Here is a 23,184-nt window from a genome sequence, read left to right as displayed (position 1 = left end):
AAATAAATGGTTACTGTATTTTTTATTACCAACTATTTTCGTGACAGATTAAAAAAAGTTAGTAAATAAAAATAGATATATGAAAATTTACTTATATGTGACCATTAAAGTTGTCCTATATTTAAATGACTTTTGATTTCGTGCACAAGAAAACCTATATTAACAAAATTGCAATCTCCTAAAAAAAGAAATTTTTATCAAGTTTATATCTGACTACACATATTTTTAATTTTATTCGGTAGAACTTTTATCAGTAGTAAAATAAATAAGAAATTATTTTAAATTATATTATGTTTATTAATTACGCATGTGACATCAGTTTTACAAAATTCAAAATGAAGCATATCGAATATGATAAACAATATTTTTTGAAGTAATCGGACTCCCTTCCAAGGGGAATAATATATGTAATAATAATTATCTGTTGTGTAGATATGAAATTTTTATGAACAGTGCTATTCATCTGTTTCTCGAATATAATTTTCCGCTGTAAAATATAAAATTTTAATTATAATCTTTCTCTAGTAATAAAATATTGGAAAAATTTGTGAATCTGTAGCAGTTAAAAATTTTAAGAAATATAATAGGAAATAATTAATATTTAATAAAAATGTAAAAAAATATAGTTTAATAAATAAACATTAAATGTTTTGTAATTTTCTTATCTTTTGAATCCAAGAAAGTTTCTTTACTGTGAAGAATATAATTTACAAATTTGCACGTTTATCTGTTTTTCTTATCTGACTACTAAATTTTTTCAAGAAATAAAACAATTTTTTTACATTTTTTATTAAGAAATATTTTCGTGACTATTTTAAAATGAAATAGATTATAATTAACCTTGTTTCAATTGTAAATAGATAATTGGCCAAGGAATTTTACAACACAAAATTCCAGAAGAATTAATATCACTATGGAGATTTGCAAATTGTTTATTTGCATATAAATTAAGATTGAAGATATGAAGTTGCAAAAATGTTCTATAGATAACTGACACACCCCTAACGAAAAACAGGATGAAAATAATAATTCTTGTTAATATTTTCACTATTACCGAAAACTTTCTGTTATGTTCATCAAAAACTGAAGCCTATATTCTTATAAATTAATTAAGTTTAGATAATACACACATTGATTATATTAATAAATTTTTTATGGCCTTCGCAAATAAGAAAGAGGAGCTTTTCATAAAATAATCCACGTGCAGACAATCTTCCGGTGGGCTGATTTCGTTTCTAAACGAGAATACAAGAAGCTTTCATTTATTCAGGAAACGAGGGTAAGGACGCATTTTGCTCGTGATAACGAGGCGAAGTAACACCCGAGGCGGAATCCTATGTTATTTCTGAATACACATACGCATTTAGCAATGTGCTTTCCCCATGCAATGTGTGCCGGTTTCTGGGTTCAAGTTAAATCTACATTCACCCTCTAAATTATGCAAAGAACACATAACTTGACACTACCACGTGGAGACTAAAGTACTTAATGGAATAATAAACGAGGAAGCAATTAGAGTGGTTTTGCGATATACATACACTATTTTCTATCTATATTATACATATATGGCAAAATTGTCTGAATTTTGGTCAACATTGTGATATACAGGATAATTATATGTACAAATGTAAAACATTGGTTCATTTACTGTTCTATGACAAAATTCATGTAGGATTATCTTTCATACTATCTTGAGTTATCTTATTATTACAATCTTCGTTAAGATCATCAAAGGTTTTTATCTGTCGATTACATTTTTCGGATGAGAAAGAAGCATATCGAATGTCTCCATCTCAATATATAGTATTTCGAGGAAGTTAGCAGCGGAAGCACATATTTGTATGTATATCCCGCATATTCAAGAGCACCAGGAAGACGAAAACTATTGTCTGTTTTTGGTCCTGTCCAAACACTATGACAGCTATTTTGGATTCAAAAACTATACCAAAAAGTATTATTCTGACTATGGATCAATTAGTGTTCTGTTTTACCGGTCGCAGGTAATTATCGAACGTTGATAACTAAAATCTGTAATTTAATAATTCACTTGGGGTTCACAGGAAAAACGAAAGCGCTGACACATGACGTCAAGTTGGCTGACAGGTAGGAAATTTATTCTCCTTCTCGTTATAGGGCCATAAATTAGTCCTAATGATTATTAACTTTTGTTTCTATATCCAGATTGGGATAACATTTTTTCTCAAAAATCGTGATTGTTAAGAATGATGCTAGTCACCGCATTATCATGCAGTATTTAAATTCTAAAAATTCAGCCTTTTGCCGAATAAATAAATTTTTCAATTAAAATTAGAATTTAAAGTAAATTAAATTGAATAAAATTAATTGTAATAAATCTAAATTCAGTGTTGCTATGAATAATTAATGTGTTAATCTCTTGTTACGTCACCGTAACCTATTTCCAATAATAATAATATGTAGAATAATAATTAATAATAATAATAATAATAATAATAATAATAATAACAATAATAATAATAATAATAATAAAAGTTAATAACAAAGATTGTTATTTACATATTATTATAAATAGTAACTATAAATAATAATAGATAAATATAACAAACAATAATAAATAATAATAAATTGTAATAATAAATATTAACAAATAATAACAAAATTGTAATAATAAACAATAATAAATTGTAATAATAAATAGCAACAGAATTGTAATAATAATAAATTAGGAAATTATAACAACTTTAATTGTAACAAAATTAAATAATTATAATTAACAAATAACATAACAAATTATAAATAACAAACTGTTATAACAAACCATAAACAATTAATTGTAATAACAAAATTATAAAAAATAACATATGAGTAAAATAAGGAATGGACACGTGCGATCTAATAGTGAGTCATCACAAGTGTTCCTGCAACAATGGATTTCTAGAAATAAGGTTAGTTCTTATTGTTCATTTACCAAACCCCGTCCCTATTTTGATTATTATTAATTAAAATAAAATCGAGAAACATTAGGGAATATAATAATTAAGTTCGTAACACTCCTTACCCCCCCCCTCTCAGCGGGTTGTTAGGTATTTTCCTAACAATTTCTGAATTAGTCTGGCAAATGTTTAAAATTAAATAAATTAATCTTTTGGATATTGTCGAGTAAAATATCCTGGCGCTGAAAATAAAATATTTTCTCTAAAATTACAATTATTGAATTAAAAGTGTAGATAACGTTCATTCCTAACCTCTTGTCATATTGGTCCAGCGACATCACAATAATTTGGTTAAATATTCATCACCGCATTTCAATATTAATTATTATTATTTTTTTTAAATTAAATTAAATCGAGGAAAATAGGGAAAAGAAGGTATGATTCTTTTAGATGTGACAAATTCATGGAATTATATCTTTTGGATATTTTCGTGTAAAATATCCTGACGCTTAATTAAAATATAATTGTTTTCTTAAATTACTTTTCTAAGTAGGAATATTTTGTGATAGGTAAAAAATGATAAACACTTGAATGAAATTGAATAGTAAATCGTTTATTAGTACGAAGTTGTGATAGTGTTTCAAATTAGCTTTTTAAGGTGATTCGTGAATAAAGTGAAACTGTTAGGTGGACGAGTGTGTGGATTTTTTTTCATTAGAGTTTTTGTGATCTAGAGAATAGATGTTAGAACTAGTTACCCTGTTCTGCGAACTTTTACTCTTCTTTTCCATCGCTCCAAATTAAAAAAAACAATTTTCTTCAAATATTTTCAAAAAATTCTCCTTTTTTTCAAATATTAATTAAAAAAAACCATATCCAAATCTGATTATTTTGTGTAATATAATTATCAGTAGTGGCATTTATTTAGCTAGTACGTGAAAAGGAATTAATTTTCTAGTTTAATACAATTAAAAAAATTGTCTATTTACAAAAATGATGAAACTAGTTATGGCAAAGAATTATAATTCTTGAAGGATTAAAATTTTTCTGTTATAAAAGGATGATCAGTGAAAGAGGATAAAGCGAGTTACCATAGCCGTTTTTTTTCTAGTTTGAAAAGGGTTGTGTATACTTTTATTTTTCTTGTTCCTTCAAAGATTCCGTGTCACCGGAAGAAAATTGCTGTCCTACCTCCCTTGACGTAATTAATTTAAAGCAAAAAGGGAGGTGAGGGTAAAATTTCTTTTGAGATAGGAGGAGCAATGGCAAAGAAGAGCACCCGTTGCAAGCTAACTTTCAAGAGTGCTACTGCTTTCTTTTTTTCTTATCGAGGTACTCTAGTGCCTATACTATTGTGTCGTTTTATTTTTTTTTCGTTCGCTAACGCTAAAAAGTCGGCGCTAAATTAGCGGTTTCACGCCTCTTGACGCAACAACAATAAAAAATAACTTTCAAAAGAGACAATAAATACTCTCATACGTATACAAGGATAAGTAACGTTCGTGTAGAAATTCTTTATAGTTGAGTATAAAAGAAAAATAAATTATGAAATAAAAAAGAGAGTAAAAGTATTACAATAAAAAAAAAGTTTTTAAATATGGTGTTTTTCCTAACAAAATAATAATTCAAATTTTTAAAATTATTTTAATTTTGAAGTAAATACTTTGAAAGAAATAGATTCTTTCAAAAAGATTACAATAAAAAAAAGTTTTTAAATATGGTGTTTTTCCTAATAAAATAATAATTCAAATTTTCAAAATTATTTTAATTTTGAAAGAAATAAATTCTTTTAAAAAGAGTACAATAAAAAAAAGTTTTTAAATATGGTGTTTTTCCTAATAAAATAATAATTCAAATTTTCAAAATTATTTTAATTTTGAAGTAAATAATTTCAAAAAAATTTCTCGAAATAAAATTAATAATAAAAGTTACTCTGATAAATACAATTTTTAAAGATGTTTTAAAAAACGTATTTGTTATTTGGTTCTTTTCCTAAAATTTTTATTTCGTACAATAAAATTAATAATAAAAATCTCTTTACAAAATACTGTTTTTCAAATCGTTTTTTAAAAAAAATTTGCATTTTTCCTAATCAAATAAATATTTCAAATTTTTGTTTCTTATAATAAAATATTAAAAAATCTTCATTAAATTTACAATTGAAAATTTTTTCGAATTCATGTCTAATAATCTTAAAAAATCAGTTTTGTAAACAAAGAAGTTAGTATTGATTTATTTTATTATTATAATGTAGGTATTAAATCCTATTATTCGATTTTAATTGACGAGGTTTTCTTTGCAATTTTTTTAAATTAAAAAAGCGTTTTTTTTTAAAATTATTTTTTAATTCTGTCACAATTATGATAATTAATTAAATAGACAAATAAAAATCAATGTATGGTGATAATTTTATTTTATTATTAAAAACGAAGTATTAACAATATTTCACGTATAATCAAATTTAATTTATTAAAATTATTTTAATATTCAAAAATTTTAATAAACCAATTGTGAGCTATTTTTTATTTTTGCTTTAAAAGCGGATAAAATAAATAAACTGCTAATTTTTTTTTTCTTTAGAAGAAAATGACTAGTTCTTACGCGAACGTTACTTTTTTCTGACTTTGAGCGTCAGGGACGCAAAAATAAAAAGAAGGAAGCGATAGAGAATGAAAAGTCGATTTTTTAAATGACTAATATAACAATAATAATTTACAATCGGAAGAATTCCGTGGGAATTTCAAAGCCGAAGAAATTATTTTAGATTAAAAATTAAACGTAAAACAATTTAACCGATGATCGCCTATTTTTCACATAAGTTATACATATAGGTAAAAAAACGATCTCACATGGTTTTTTTTTTTTTTTTTTAACTAACATGGACGCAAAAATGGTATAAAAGCGTTGTGTTGCACGCACTCATTTTTTTGTGTCTCTCACTCAATTTTTCATTTTTTTTTTTATTTTCGTTTGCTCGCTCATCATTTTTAAAATCTCGCGTAAACTCATTTGTTTTTTGCAGTCGTTTTTTTTTCTCGTGCATTCTTTGATTGTATGCATAAATTTATGATCATACAGTGATCGTACAATTGCATTTTTTTTGTCTTCGTTACATATTTTCTAACATTGTTTTTTTGTTTTTTTTCTGATAAGTACACATTCTCCTGAAATATTTTTCGTTTAGAAAAAAAAAACACTTTTGACTCGTGAGGATAAAAATTGTGATAAATTTTTTTTCCTATTTGTAATGGGAAGGAATTATTATTGAAAAGTATACATTTTTGTTTCCCATTACTAAATAGGAGAAAAATATTTATATTTTGATTATTATTTTTTGTCTAGTAAATGTAAATATTTACATTTTTTATTTCTTGAGCTTTTGAAAATTGTCTTTCGTAAATTAATTTAATTAAAATATTTCCCACCAAATTCAATTTGAAAAAAAGAAAAATATTTTACTTTGTAAATTTGTAAAATAAAAAATTTGTAAAATCAGTGGTGAAAAAAAAAATTATTAAAAAAAGAAAAATAGAAGTAAAGTTCGGAAAAATAATTTTTCTTAGACGAAAATTTTGTTTTTCAACGAAACAAAAAAAAATATGTGTATAAAGTTTTTGGTTTTCATATTTATCGTTTATGAGTCAAAATTGCTTTTCAAAGTCTTTCGATACCCTAAGCGCATTTTTATAAAATTATATTTACAACAGCGTGGCTTTCTGAGGTATTCGCTCTATTTCTTCGCGTCTAGAGAGTTTTTTTAGAATCCAAGGACGAGACTGGCAATTTTTTAAAATTTTTCCAAAAAAATTTCCTTTGCGTTTTGAAACAAAATTTCAAACACACAATTTAAAATCTACAAATTGCACAATTTCTTCTAAAATTTTCTAAAATAGATACTTCCCTCAAAATTGAGATAATTTACAAGACTTTTATTCTCTTAAATAAAATGTTTATCTATTAAATTAAAAATGATAAATTTCGAATCGAAAAAAGGGAAAAACAAAATTTTCCCTTAATAGATAAAAAAGAAACTTTAAAAGGTGAAAATTGACACATTATTTTAAAATTTGATTGTCTGTTCAAGGCTTTCGCCTTAAAAATTTTTCGCTTCTTTTTTTCTTTTTACTAAAAAATTGAAGAAACGGAAAATTAAAACATTGTACAATTCAATTAACTTAAAATTAACACTTTGGTTTTTAACATTCAGCATCCATGCGAAAAAAAAAATTTCTTCATAAATTAAATTTACAAAAAAATTATATATTTTTAAAAAATTTTTTACATAGAAAGAACTAAAATAAATAAACGAATTTTTCTTACAAAAATTAGATTTTCGTAAAATAATTCGAAAAAATCAGTGTGCAAATCTCGTCCATGAAGAGAATATTTGTCTTTATATATTAGAATAATTATTATCGTCGATATCGCTAACGATACACAGCGCATCATTAAAAATTAGTTTTTAAATTAAAAAAATCGTGTGTTTCAATTTTTTTTTATATATTAAATCTCAAAGCTCCGCTCGAGTTTCGATACTTTTTTTTTAACGATATGGTACAGCTATGCTACACGGGAGAAAAAAATTATTTTTCATATGTACATGGCCGCGTATTTATAATGTTTTTTTTTTATCACTTAATACTAAATTTCTTTTTTCATATAAAGAATTTTTTTTTCTTTGTATTTTTATATAAATTAGCATTATTATTATTTCTTCTTTTGCTCGTTCCAATAATCTTGGTCTGTATTTCTCTGACCAAAGAATTCGAAAAAAAATTATACATCCCAAAAAAAGGAAAATCCATTTCGAAAATTTTTTTTTTTACCAAGAATACCACAATTTATATCAATGAAAATAATTTTCACCCTCGCATTGTTAAAATCAATACAAAAAGTATCAAAATATTTCTCGTCTCACATCTTCGCGCACTTTCATATTTTTTTTCGATTAATGGATTTTCCCTCCTTTTGTTTCTATACAGACCTCTAAGAATTCACACTTGATTATTTTTCCATTTTTGAAAATATTCAATAAAATATTAAAAAATTTATTAACATTACAATAAAAAATTAATATTATGAAAATATAATTAATTTTTTAATGTTAAAGAACGAAATAAACGGACAATGGAAAATTGAATCCTTCAAAAAAAAAAGACTTGTAACAATTTTCGGAGAAAGGAGTTTTAGGATAGGGGCAAATTGTAAAATTGAATTAAAATGGCTTTGTGATATTTTTAACACTTGACGAAACGTAAAATTTTAAATTAAAAAGGAAGGGAAGGAAAATCCAGCTTTTCCGGCTTTGTCGTCAGGAGAAAATTGGTACAAAGAAAATTCGTACACGAAATGGGAGGAAAAATCCTTTGAGGGTAGAAAAAACATCGGAAGACAAAGCGTTGGAAAAAAATTAGAAACGAGAGGCAAGTGTGCATTCCAGAGAATTTTTCGTTTTTTTTTTTCTTTTCTCGATTTTTTTTTGTGTTTCTTCTTTTAATAGCCTACGGATAAATTAGTTACGTACAAAGTATTTAAGCAAACCTTTGGTTCGAGCCTGAGTCTCATTGGATTTTTAATTTTTCGCGGAAAATTTCTTTCTTACAATAGTATTAAAAAAGAAAATATTTAAATTAAAGATCACTTTTTTTCCGATCACGATAAAATTTTTTTATTCTCAGAAACGTCGTATTTTTACGAGTGACGCACTTAGAATTATTATTGCCCACAATGAATCACTTTTTTTTTCAAAAAGTGACTCCAAGAAAAATGTATCGAGTTCTTTTTCTTTTCATTAAGAATATTTGACTAGAAATTTTTTCCATTTAGAATTTTCTTTCAAACTTTTGTGATTAAATTTTATAAACTACGAAAACTTGTCAAAGAAAATTTAAATAACAAACTTTCAATAAAGGATTAGAAATTAGCGAGCTTTGGTTCGAATATTTCTTTACTATTCTCCCTGAAAATAAATCTTTTAAAAGCTTTCTAAATTCAGAAAAAAAAGTTAATAAACAAGAAAGAAAGTTTTTTATATAAAAAATTAAAATTTCACGTTTTATGATATGTTTTTTTTTATTATAAAACGGAAATGGGTATAATATTCTAAAAAAATGACATACATTAAAAGAGAAAGAAAGAATGAAAGGTAAATAGAATAAAAAGAATTCATTCAGGGCTTAACTGTTATAATACATTTCCGATAATTATTTTCTGCCACACAAAGAAAAGCGGAAAAAAGTTTTTCATCAAAAAACTCTAGTCTTGTAAGAATTATTCGATTCAAAACTATTTTTAACTTTTATATATGGTTTATAATTGACTAAATACTGTTTATTTTTTTTCGCTTTTTGATTGGAGAATTCATTGATTTTAAATAAAAATAAAAGAAAAAGGGGTAAGAACTAAATAATATGGATAGATTTTACTTCTGAAAACAATGCCATCTCGCGGTGCATCAAAATACTTGAATTGCAGTGTTGGGTTAGTGAAATACCGCGTAGTGACGCTTTATCTCACGACCCAACCCTGTATGTATTGATAAAAAAATGCTATTGTGGAAGTACCTTAAAAGTTGTTTTTTTGTAAAAAAAAAATAGTAGGTTCGTATTATTTATCATTTGAGCTGAAATTTTGTATGAAAGTTTATAAGAATGGCGAATTTTCACGAGACTGGACGAACAGTTACGAAAGTTCACGAGGCCGAAGGCCAAACATTCGCCATTTTGTTTGTCCCTTCCTTTGAAAAGGAGAAGAAGAAAAGGTGAAAAACTGAAAGGAATGATGTTCTTGATGGGAAAAAATTTCTGAAAATTAAAGAACTCGACACGGCAGTGTTTAACCCCCCCCTACCCCGTTAAAATTTAGAATATAAATTCCGTACCCAAAAGAAAAGCTGTACAGTCATCCATTTCACACAAAATGAATCTTAAGAGACGATATAATCCGCGGAATGATGAGAATGATGGGAGTTTCTGTGTTTATCTTTACGATGATTTGTTTTTGAGGTACTGCCACGTGTTCCAGTGGTGCCAGTCGTTCCTGACGTATGATGACTATAACCACTGTCACTACCAAAACTCGAGTCCGGTTGACCCTGATAAAGTCTTCCTGATGAGACCTGATCGGGATCCCTCGGTGTATAATAGACGGGTTGTGAGTACTTGTCTTCGTTGTAGAGCCTATCGGTGGGCTGTGAATATGTGTCAGTGTACTCGGACACTTGTGTATAGACAGGTGCATTCTCCTGCGTTTGAAGACCAAAATAATCGGTGCCATATTGGGAATATTTGTATTTATCATTGACCTTCCACGATTTGTCTTTATTGCTTCTTCCCTGACTTGAATAATGCTGCAATGGACCCAATACTGGAACAGTCTCGTAAGGATTCTCCTTAACTCTCAGTGTTTGAGCTGCAGGCATTGGTGGCACAAAGTAAGGCAACCTGTGAGCCACCGACGGGACGGACTGTTGACGTTGACTGTTGTTGCTCGTTCGCACTCCCGCGACACCTGGAAAGGTAAACGTTTTTTTAAAATTCGAGGTGTGCTGCTAAATAGGAGAATTTTTTGATAAATTGGTTTGGTCTTTGGGGGATTTTACTTATTCCAATGGATATTAGCAGCAAAAGCTGTTCTAATACGGAAGATACTAGAATTATTCAAGAACTGATGGTTTGTTATACTCTAAAGAGATCATTCCCAATAGGACCCCAATCAGAATTTTTAACAACCACAAAAAGTTTATTTTTTTTATCCCCCTACAATTATAACTTTAAATTTTCCCCTCGTAAAGTAAAAGGCATAATGAAATGAATTTTGGTAATATTCTCTCCAAAGAAATAATTGTCTGCAAAAATAAATATTGGAAATTCATTGGCACACTAAATGACAAAAAGTATAAAATCGATAGTTTCAAGAAATATTCTTGACCTGCGAGACTCCGGAAGTAATTGAATTTCAAAGCTCGAGGGTCCATACAGACAAAACTATCCCTCTAACGAGGTCACTCAACCATACATGTTCTCTTAGAAGCATCTTTCGAGAGGAAAGATCAGAAAAAGTACGGTCCATGATTTTCCAAAGGAAATAGAATAGAAAAGAATATTGGTACTCACGGTAGCCAATTATTGATTTCAACATTCGCTACTTGATCTTTCAGAGAAACTCTTTTCTACTCCTTAAAAGCGCAGACATTTATGTAATTAAATTACAAAGGGGAGAAATTAAATTTGTCTTTACAAATTACCGTTTCCCATACTACAAATTAATACCTATTACTGCTTAAATATAGCGAAACAATGGGCATATTTTGACTATGGTTTGCTAGATTTTGGAAATGGTCAAAATATCGTACAGAGCTTGTTTACTTTGGCTGAGTCTTTGACCATAGCTTGAGTTTGCCATTTTTCCGTTTCTACTACTAAATTCATCAAGTTCAGGTGGCGTCCCACCAGAGGGCGATGAAAAAAATAATTCTCAATTGGAATTGAAAATTGTACCTGCAACACTTGGGAAGTATGGAAGTAGATGCAGCATTCCCTCATGGAATTCGCCTAGATCGTGATTTTTATCCTTTTTACGTCTATCCAGGCTCCTTGGACTTTTACCCCTTCGTTCCCTTGGAAACCTGCCACCAACTGGACACGTTCCCCACGCTGGTCCATTTAATGTCAACATTTTCGCTTCTGAAGGCTCACCAACTGACAGTTCATCTTCGGCGAATTCATCATCACTTGGAACAAATTTACTGTCTTCCGTTGTAAATCGTTCGGCTGAAAATCGACGCCTTGGATGATGATGACTATTATGATGATTGTTCATTTGATTTCTCGCATTTAATTCACTCTCCTCATCTGTCTCCGGATGATCACCTAAAATCCAACAATTATCATTAGTACAAGGGAAGAAAAAAATATTCATAGTTATAACTTTTATGAACGATTTTTGTTTTTTGTGAATATGTAAATTTTCACAGAATGTCTTAATTTGATTATTGCCGAAAAAGTAAAAATTAGTGGTTTTATTATTTACAATAGTAGAGATTTATATTAATTGATAAAAGCGCGTAAGGAAGACATAACATTAGTTCCTATGGCGTCCCTCCAGAGGGCGAGACGACGACTTTTATCTCCTTATGGACTGGGCTTTAGGGAAAATTTTGGGGAGTCCCCCAAGCGGTAATTAGTAAATTTCACAATTCCTTTCTTGAAATATATTTAAACAATTTGAAAAAAATGAAGAAAGGACAGAAAAGTAATTTGCAAAAGAAGAAAGGACAGAAATATAATTTACAAGAGAAGAAAGGAGGAAAAAAATAATTTGCAAATACTTGACTTATGGACTGGGCTTTAGGGAAACTTATGATGGGGAGTTCCCCAAGCGATAATTAGACAGAAAAATAATTTTCCAATGAAGAAAGGACAGAAATTTAATTTACAAAAAGAAGAAAGGATGAAAAAATAATTTACAAAAGATTGACTAAATTCTTCATTGCAGAAGAGTAAATATTGAAGTGTTCAACTTTCAGGTGGCCTTAATTTATTGTGAATATAGACAATAATAAAAATTCTCCCTACGCACAAAAATGTGTCAAATGTCGAAAATCTCATCATCATATTAATTAGCTGTCTTCCTAATGGGAAGAATAAGTTAGAGGTCATGTCACGTTTATCTCATGGAGCAAAAGCCACTTTGTGAGATGTAGCGAAAGAAAAAAGTATAGTTGGAGGGTTGAGGGGAAAAGGTCCAGAGAGAAGGAGAGTGAGAGAGGGAGAGATGGGAGTAATTAGAATGTGAGAGAGGATGAAGGAGGTGTGTGGGAGGGCAAAGGGAGGATAATATGGTAAAGAGGTGTCGCTTGCAAGCTCGTGTTAGCCAACAAAGTTCAGCCAGTTCAGCTCGTGTTAGTTTAACAACGCTTAACTGACAGACGAACACGAACAGACGGACAGACAGATAAACACTCGTACCCCGTTTCTTGGGACCAATCGACGCGAGAATTCCATCGTGTCAAACACTCCTGAAATGCATCATCTCTCATCTGCAAGTTGACAAATTTTTTTGTTTTTTTACTTTCATTGCCAGCAAAAAAATCTTTTCTCAAAAAAAAAATAATTTTGTGTCCCATTCAAAACAATTTTCCTCGAAAGTAATTTTTATTTTTCATCTTTTCAAATTTATCTTTACTCCTTTTCAAAAACATTTTTAAAAAAAAACCTTTTAAGCTTTTAGAAGATACATTCTCTTTTTCAATTTCTACATTTTTTTTTATTCAACTTTTTAAAGAAAAAATTTTCTAATTTTTTTAAAAACATTTTTTTTTTTAAAGTGAAAAATGCAGCATATTGTGATATTAAATATAATTCCTTTCAGGTGTTAGAATTTCCTCTTTTCTTTATTCAATTTTAACATTTTTCAGCATTATTAAATAGAATATTTTTAACCTCAATTTAAAATATCTTTTTTTAAATTTTAAATAGATGGTACTTTGAGAAAGTGTAAAGTTTCATTTATTTTAATTAAAATGCTCTCTCTCATTTATTTTTCTACAGAGGGTAAATATTTTTTTAACTTTCTTTTTTGCACTAAAACATTTTCTTCATATTTTTCTACAAAATGGTTATTTAATTGCTGCCGAGCAGTTTTTATTTACAATAAATATAGAAACGAATATTTTGCAGCAATAAGAGGAAATAAAACTGGCACACGGGATGTTAAAGTAGAGAGAGAAAGGGAGAGAGAGAGAGAGAGAGAGAGAGTACTAAATGAAAATTCTCAAAAGATATCAAATAATAATGTTCAACTTTCATTTAAATTAAATACATAATTATTAGAGTAAGAGATACGAATTCATTATTTTGATGAATAATTTCTACCTGAGTGAATATAATTAATTAGTTGTGAGTAAAATTATGAATATAATTAATAATAAAATTCGAAAAATGGTGAAATTTTAGAAGCGTTACATTGAGGATTAAATTTTCCCGCCAGTGGAGTCACTTTCGCTAATTCTAAAAATTACTTTTCCAACCTTTTTTTTGGAAGTGTAGTTAAAATTTTGAATTTTCCCGCCAGAGGCGCTACTTTTGCTAATTTTGAAAATTACTTTTCGGACTATTTTTGGAAGTGCAGTTAAAATTTTGAATTTTCCCGACAGTGGCGCCACTTTCACTAATTCTAAAAATTACTTTTCGGACTTCACTTGGAAATGCAGTTTTGTATTTAAAATTTTGACGCCAGTTGGCGAAACTTTTGTTCATTTAGAATATTTTCTCTGGACTAAATTGAAAGTGTCCTTTCGCATTTTAAATTTTTCTATGCGAAAGTAGGATTTTCGTTTATTCTATAAATTCATTTTTCACCTATTTTTGAAAGTGTAATTGAAATTTTGAATTTTCCCGCCAGTGGCGACACTTTGGTTTATAGTCTAAAAAATATTTCTTGAACAATTAATTAATTAACGTCATTGTGGTTTTAATTTTCCCGCCATTAGCGCCACTTTTGCTCATTCTAAAAATTTGCTAGAACCTTATTAGGAACCGACGCTTTGCATTTTAAATTTTACTGCCGGTGGTAACAGTTACGTTAATTCTAAAAATTTCTCCCCTTTTTATTTTTTCAAACTTTTATATTTTTAATTTTGCTGCCAGTGACGCTAAAGGTACACTCTCACCTCACTGCCTGCCTGCCTGCGCAGGCAGGCGCCATACGAGTGAGAGAGAAAAAACATTTAATTTGAATTTTCTTACTCTCTTACTCCTATGTGTTACCATGTCAACCTGCAGGCAGGCAGTAGGAGCTGTGCTAGCGCCTTAAGTTTACTAATATAGAAATTTTTTTTCACGGTTCCTTTTTTCAAAACGTGGTTGTACTACAAATTTTTTCTTGAAAAAAGCAAGTTAGTATAATTCGTTTTAATTCTAAAAAGAACCATCTGGGGACAATTATAGATTTTGTATATTTCAAATTTTACCACCATTGGCGCCACTTTTGTTAATTCTAAGAAAAACCATCTAGGGACAATTTTAGATTTCGTATATTTTAAATTTTCCCGCCAATGGCGCCACTTTCGCTTAATCTAAAAATTCCTCTTGAGCCAATATTTCTTTTCAAGTGGAATTAATAATTCATTTTGTTAAAAAAACATTTTTTTTATATATTTAATTTCAATTTCTACTCTTAAGTTTTTTATTTAAACTTTTCGCCACGAAAATATTTAGAGGTTAATAAAAGGAAGAAAAAGAAGAATTCAAAATAGAACTTTAATTAAAAAAAAATTGAATTTCTAAAAAGAATGTAACGACTCACCATTGCTTAGTTCCTCGTAGACGGGATTATAAAGGTCCTGAGAAGAGTAAGGATCGGGACCAGGACTGCTGCAGACGAAGACCCCACGTCCTCCTCCTCCATCTTTGACATCCAACATCTGTGGATACGAAGGGCTCGTTAGAAGAAAATAAAAACATCGACACGTGTGCTAGAGATATAAATTACTATCGTTAAGCTTGTAGTGTGTATGTGTGTGTGTGAGTGTGTGTTCTATTGTTCGTGTGGGAATGTTATGTTGCCTCTCTACGTTACGAAGGAAACAGGTCCCAATGTGTACGCGTAGTATTATGGTGTCTCGATGGTATCTCTATGGTACTTGCCAACAAACCATATAAGGAATAAAGAAAAGCTCCTTAGCGTTGTGTATACTCTTAGCTTACCGTTGTATACACTATATCGTATTATATACTTCATTCGAGAGATTGGAGGTTTACTAGGATTTGCCACCTTCTAAAGTGGCTTTACATGTTTCCACACAGTCGGACGAGAAATAAAAATCTTTTTTCAAAAATATTCTCAATTTTTTTTCTTCTATTCTTGAAAATTGAGAACTCCCTTTTCTATTTTTAAAACTATTTGACGTTTAGTCATTATTCCATGACTTGAGACTCAAGGTTCCAAAGCGTCCCTCCAGAGGCGCGCCAAAACGGGGCTTCCCCTCAAGAAGGCGAATGGCGCCAAAATTTAAATTCCTATTTACAAAAATCTATCTCCTTTTAGTTTTAAGAGTAGAAAATTTAATTTTCTAAATTTTCTACTCTTAAAACAAGAAAAAAAAATTTTTTTAATTATAAAAATTATTTACTTAATTTCAAGATTTCTTTTAGAAAGAAATATTTTAAATTAATTTTCACTCTTTCAAACTACATGTGAATTTATTTGGCAAATTTTCTTTGCAGGAGAAAATAAACTAATATTTTAAAATATTCTGTGAAAATAAAATTAAAATTCCTTTTTTTGATATGGGCTCTTAAGGAAAGTTTTCATTTTAAAAGTGTTTTGTTTTACAACGGAACTATAAGACGATGAAAACTGAGAGGATCACAAGAAACCGTGGTGGGTAAAATATCATCGAGTGATGGGTGAGGGGTGGGGGAAGTAAAAAGAGAGTGAGGAGGGGGGGGTGGAAAAAAAAGCTACGGTAAAATGCATCCTCCAGGGAGAGCTTTAACGCTTTCAGCGTGTATCCGCTTGGCGATTAACTCGTTTCTGGCCTTAAAGACTCTTGAGATCCTTTAACTCCCCTGGAGCTCAAGCACACCGAGAAGCTGAACTAGTGAGAACAGTCTCAAGGTAACAGGCTAACCACACTAAAAGTTAAACTCTTAAATTAATCGATTTCTTTAAATTCTTTACTTTACTTTGAAATTCTTGTTTTCAAAACTTCTTTTTTTAGCAAATTTTTATGAATTCTTTTTGTTTTGTATTTGGAATTTTACCGCCATTAGCACCACTTTCGTTTTAATTGTAAAAAAACATTTGGAGACAATTTTAGATTTTGTATGTTTTAAATTTTCCCGCCATTGGCGCCACTTTTGTTAATTCTAAAAAAGCCATCTTGGGACAATTTTAGATTTTGAATATTTTAAATTTTACCGCCATTGGCGACATTTTCGTTAATTTAAAGAAAAACCATTTGGGGATTATTTTAGATGTATTTTTTTATTTTTACCACCAGTAGTCAAATTTGAAAAATTCAAAATAATAAATTCAGTAATAAAGTAAAAAATAAAATTTAAGCCGAATTTAAAATTTGCAAACTCTAAAATTCTTCATATTGTTATTAATATCAAAACTACTTTTATTTTATGATTTCGTATTCTATTATAGACATAAAATTTCAAAAAAATTCAAAGCATGTAAATATAATTATTAATAATAATAATAATGCGAAGATAAAATAGCACTTTCAGTTTTTAATAAATACACCATTATATGTCTTAAGCTCAAGATTCAACTCGAGGTTAAGAAATTTTATAAACTCTGGACTTTGAAAGTTTTACGAACTTGGTAATCTTTTTCATTTACTTTGAGGATTTACTTGTCTCTCTCCTCGCACTGAAGATGAAGTCATAAAAATTATACGATCTATAAAAACAGTTGAGAATTTCAAATTATGCAAAGTTTTATTTTTTTCTTCCTTCTTTTTTATTTTTTAGAAATCCTTTCAAAAGATTTTTATATTTCACGAGTAACGCGCTTCTAGTTGAAATATTATTCAATTTTCTTTGACTTTTGTCACTTTTTTTTAATGAAAAAAGACTATAATAATTCATTTGTATTTTGTTCAAGTTGGAAAATATTTTTTTTCAAATTTAAAAAATTGTTATTTTTTAAATATCTATTTTTTAAATAATTTTTTTTAAATAATTTTTTTTAATAATTTTTTTTAAATAATTATTTTTTAAATAATTACTTTTTTAAATAAATGTAAATATTTTATCATTTTTAATTTTTGTTAGTATTTTTTATGTATACTATTTTTGTGGTTAAAATCAATTTTTTTAAAGTGTCACTGTTAAATCATATTCAATTGAAAAGTTGAGGAAGCAATTATTTTATCAGACTTGACTCGATACCAACTGACCTGGAAGAAGGCAATTGGCACCCCCTGATAAAGTAACGAGATTGTACATATTATACAAATTAGCCTCGAGTACTTCCTGATAAATATAGTGAAAAAAATGTATGAAAAAAAATTCAACGAAGATAAATTGAACTTAAAACGAAAAATTTTCATAAACTAATATAGTTTGACACATATATATGTAGAATAAAATGTTTAGGAAAAACTTTTTAATTATATATTTAAAAATATAAATGAAAAATTATTTTAATAACTGTTAACAATTTTTCAAATTAATAAAAATAATTTTTTTTTATGAAATTAAGTTTTAGTTTAAAAATAAGAATTTTGTTACTATATAAGTTTTCGTTTTTCAAATTCGAATTCAAATTTTATAAGTAATGACAAAAAGTAATTATCATTAACAAAAGATATTTTATCCTAAACTTCATTTCATTGACTATAATTATTTACTAAAAATTATTTTTAGTCACTAAATATAAATTATAATTCCCAAATTATTTATAACTAAAAAATGACTTTAGTTGTTAAAAATAGTTAAATATTTTAGTTAATAATATAATAATATTTTAGTTATTTTTTAATTAAATAAATCTCTCAATTGATTTAGCAAAAAATTTAGTTTTTTTGACATAACTCAATATGATAATTTAACATAGTCAATTTAATTAGTAGAAATTTTACTATTTGATAGAATAAATAAATAAATTTTAATTTTCAATTTGATGATTTAATTAAAATTAAAAAAAAAATGTTACGATGATTTTGACGACCCTGTTCGCAGATGATTTTGAGGCTTTGAATAAGGGATTTCCCCTTTTAGTCCTGAGGCAACTAGGAAGCAATATAGTCGGATCGTAATAGCCACAAGTTCATAGGCTAATGACTTTTGTCCCTAACCTGCCTAACCTGTCTCACATTCAACAAACTGTCCAATCTTGTAATGTCCCTATGTCAGTGAATTTCAAATACTCCCTGATTGTCTAATATTGTTGCAATGTAAATTCATCCCTATTTCAAAGAATATAATTAATTTCTTTTTTAGTTTCGAATAAAAGGAAAGCTTTTTTTTACTTAAAGGAAAGTTTTTTTTTTTTACTAAAAAACAATTTTTGGAAGTTAGTTTTTAGTTGTTTTGTGTTAGTTTCTGTATTTTGTTACTATTTCTAGTTACTATTATTGATTACTATTTTTAATCACCAGTTTTAGTTACTAATTTTAGTTATTATTTCTAGTTGCTATTTTCAGTTACTTTTATTGGTTACTATTTTTAATTACTATTTTTAATTACAAATTTTTAATTACCAATTTTAGTTTTAATTTACCAATGATTTTTGGTAATTAGAAGTAATTTTTAGCAACTAATAATTGGTAATTTTCTACTACCAATATTTTTTTTTTTGCTAATTGCTAATAAGCAGAATATGTCGAACACGATTTTTACTAGTAATTAGTTATTTTTAACTAATTAGGATTCAGACAGTAGATAAATATGACATTTTGTCATTAAAAATAACTTTTAATACCTATATGTGACTATTAGTAACTAAAAATAATTTTTAGTAGTTAAAAGTGACATTTAGTAACTAAAAAGTACTTATAGTAGCTAAATATGACTTTTAGTAAATAAAAATAAAATCTAGTAGTTAAAATTTACTTTTACTTTTTATTTTATTTACTAAAATAAAATAACTAAAATAAAATTTTAGTTTTAGTACCTAAAAATAAAATTTAGAAGGCAAAATTGACTTTTGGTAACAGAATTAACTTCTAGTAGCTTAAAATGACTTTTAGTAACTAAAAATAATGTTTAGAATAAAATTTGACTTTTAGTTTCTGAAAATAACATTTACTAGTTAAAATTGACTTTTAGTAACTAGAAATAAATTCTAGTAGCTTAAAGTGTCTTTTAGTAACTAAAAAATCTTTTAGTAACTAAAAATGACTTTTAGTAAGTACATGTAACTTCTAGTAACTAAAAATGACTTTTAGTAACTAAAAGTAAATTTTAGTAACTAAAAATGTCTTTTAATAACTAAAAATGACTTTTAGTAACTAAAAATGTCTTTAAATAACCAAAAATGACTTTTAGTAACTAAATATAACTTCTAATAACTAAATATGACTTTTATTAACTAAAAGTAAATTATAGTAGCTAAAATTGACTTTTAGTAATTAAAAATAATATTTAGAATAAGATTTTAGTTTTAGTACCTAAAAATAAAATTTAGCAGCTAAAATTGACTTTTAGTAACTACAATTAAATTTTAGTAGCTGAAAGTAACTTTTAGTAACTAAAAATGTCTTTTAGTACCTAACTAAAAATGACTTTCAGTAAGTAAATATAACTTTTAGTAACTAAAAATGACTTTTAGTAACTAAAAATAACTGTTAGTGGCTAAAAATAATTTCCAGTAACTAAAATTGATTTTTAACAACAAAAAATAAATGTTTAGCAACTGAAAATCAATTAGAGTAACTAAAATAACTTTTAATTAACCAAAACCTAAATTAAAATTTTTAAAAGCAAAAACTAAACTACAATAAATAGAATCACACAAATTAGCCAATTAAATTGAACAGCGTCAATTTATAGTTGAACTACGAATCACAGCAGTCAATTCAACAATCGATGGCTTATATAGTTCAAACACCCTCTGCTCTGATGATGTGATGACATTAGAATTTCAAGGCAAAGCAAATTAGGTACCTAAACCAGCTGTCTGTTAATTGTTAGTTACTGCAGGTAATCATATCGTTGGTCCTAAAGTCCGAGCACACACCTTGCATCATCATCATCATCATCGTCGTCGTCGTCGTCGTAGTCGTCGTCGGCTCATTCCGTCGTAGCAAACAACCTCATTCAATTTCAACGACGTACATATATATATTTAGTGTATAGCGAGAGATCCTCCTAATCAGGACAAAGACCAACTAAACTGGCGAATCCCCTGTCAAATGCTTACCCGGCATACACCTCAGTCACGACAGTCAACATCCATCAGGGCTTCCACTTCCCCCACTCCAACAAATATATATATATTCATGTATTTACTTTTCTCTTGTTTTTTAAATTGTCAAAAAATGTCTGTAATTGTCTGGTACGTAAATTTTTTTAAATAATAGCTTATTGTTAGAAAGTCATTAATTTTTGGTAGAAAATTGTTTAATAAAAAATATTTTAGTAATTTTACTAAAATTTACTAACAAAAATTTTAATAATAATATTTTAGTAATTCTATTAAAATTTAATAAAAGAAAATTTTAGTAAAAAATACTTTAGTAATCTTACAAAAATTTACTAAAAAGTATTTTAGTAATTTTACTAAAATTTACTAAAAATATAAGAGTTCAAATTATCGATCACCTCAAGTCAGGTTATTACTAAAAAATAAAGTAATTTTACTAAAATTTACTAAAAAAATATTATAGTAATTTTACTAAAATGTACTAAAAAATATTTTAGTAATTTTACTACAAATTACTAAAAGAAATGTTAGTAAAAAATATTTCAGTAATTTTACTAAATTTACTTAAAAAATATTTCAGTAATTTTACTAACATTCACTAAAAAATATTTTATTAACATCACTAAAATTTACTAAAAGAAATTTTAGTAAAAAATATTTTATTAGTTTTACTAAAATTTACTAAAAAGTATTTTAGTAATTTTACTAAAATTTACTAAAAATAATAGAGTTCAAATTATCGATCACCTCAAGTCAGGTTATTACTAAAAATTATAGTAATTTTACTAAAATTTACTAAAAAATATTATAGTAATTTTACTAAAATTTACTAAAAAATATTATAGTAATTTTACTAAAATGTACTAAAAAATATTTTAGTAATTTTACTACAAATTACTAAAAGAAATTTTAGTAAAAAATATTTCAGTAATTTTACTAAATTTACTTAAAAAATATTTCAGTAATTTTACTAAGATTCACTAAAAAATATTTTAGTAACTTCACTAAAATTTACTAAAACAAATTTTAGTAAAAAATATTTTATTAGTTTTACTAAAATTTACTAAAAAATACTTTAGTAATCTTACAAAAATTTACTAAAATATATTTTAGTAATTTTACTAAAATTTACTAAAAATAATAGAGTTCAAATTATCGATCACCTCAAGTCAGGTTATTACTAAAAAATATAGTAATTTTACTGAAATTTACTAAAAAATATTATAGTAATTTTACTAAAATGTACTAAAAAATATTTTAGTAATTTTACTACAAATTACTAAAAGAAATGTTAGTAAAAAATATTTCAGTAATTTTACTAAAATTCACTAAAAAATATTTTATTAACATCACTAAAATTTACTAAAAGAAATTTTAGTATAAAGTATTTTATTAGTTTTACTAAAATTTACTAAAAAGTATTTTAGTAATTTTACTAAAATTTGCTAAAAATAATAGAGTTCAAATTCTCGATCACCTCAAGTCAGGTTATTACTAAAAATTATAGTAATTTTACTAAAATTTACTAAAAAATATTATAGTAATTTTACTAAAATTTACTAAAAAATATTATAGTAATTTTACTAAAATGTACTAAAAAATATTTTAGTAATTTTACTACAAATTACTAAAAGAAATTTTAGTAAAAAATATTTCAGTAATTTTACTAAATTTACTTAAAAAATATTTCAGTAATTTTACTAAGATTCACTAAAAAATATTTTAGTAACTTCACTAAAATTTACTAAAACAAATTTTAGTAAAAAATATTTTATTAGTTTTACTAAAATTTACTAAAAAGTATTTTAGTAATTTTACTACAATTTACTAAAAAATATTTTAGTAATTTTACTAAAATTTATTACAAAAATATTATAGTAATTTTACTAAAATGCACTAAAAAAATATTTAAGTAATTTGACTAGAATTTACTAAAAAATATTTTAGTAATTTTACTAAAATGCACTAAAAAAATATTTAAGTAATTTGACTAGAATTTACTAAAAAATATTTTTGTAATTTTACTACAATTTTAGCAAAAAATATTTTAGTAATTTTACTGAAATTTAGTAAAAAAATTTTTAGTAGATTAAAATAATTCGACTAGGAAAATAACTAGTTCATAGTAAAAATAATAATTAGTAAATTAGTAACAAATGGGGCAATCAGCTTTAATTAACTTACTAATTATTGATTACTAATTACTAATTGTGCCATTTGACTATATTTGTCCCATATTTGAATTGCTAATTACTATTTTTTGATAAAACATAAAATAAAAATTCATTTTTGATATACAAATTATCAATTATAATCGGTAGAAAGTAACTAATTGTTTGTGAAAAGTAACTAATTTTTACTACAAGAAAGTAACTAATTTTTATTATTT

General features: G+C 26.6%; 1 protein-coding gene across 2 annotated transcripts in view; it reads right to left on the bottom strand.

The window, feature by feature from the left end:
* Positions 1-9,029: 9,029 nt before the first annotated feature.
* LOC122497567 overlaps positions 9,030-23,184 on the bottom strand; it is a 422,553-nt gene continuing 408,398 nt past the window's right edge. Inside the window, exons 5-7 of one of the 2 annotated variants that reach the window (XM_043604773.1) lie at positions 15,219-15,336; positions 11,411-11,782; positions 9,030-10,421 (exon numbers count right to left, since the gene is read on the bottom strand). In XM_043604773.1, coding sequence (XP_043460708.1) covers positions 9,838-10,421; positions 11,411-11,782; positions 15,219-15,336 — 1,074 coding nt within the window. In that variant the 3' untranslated portion in view covers positions 9,030-9,837. The remainder of the gene's footprint in view (positions 10,422-11,410; positions 11,783-15,218; positions 15,337-23,184) is intronic. The other variant, XM_043604781.1, reaches the window with a different exon arrangement.

The sequence above is a fragment of the Leptopilina heterotoma genome, unplaced genomic scaffold (assembly GCF_015476425.1).
Source record: "Leptopilina heterotoma isolate Lh14 unplaced genomic scaffold, ASM1547642v1 Lhet_1, whole genome shotgun sequence".
Taxonomy (NCBI): domain Eukaryota; kingdom Metazoa; phylum Arthropoda; class Insecta; order Hymenoptera; family Figitidae; genus Leptopilina; species Leptopilina heterotoma.
This window is presented reverse-complemented; position numbering and strand designations above follow the sequence as displayed.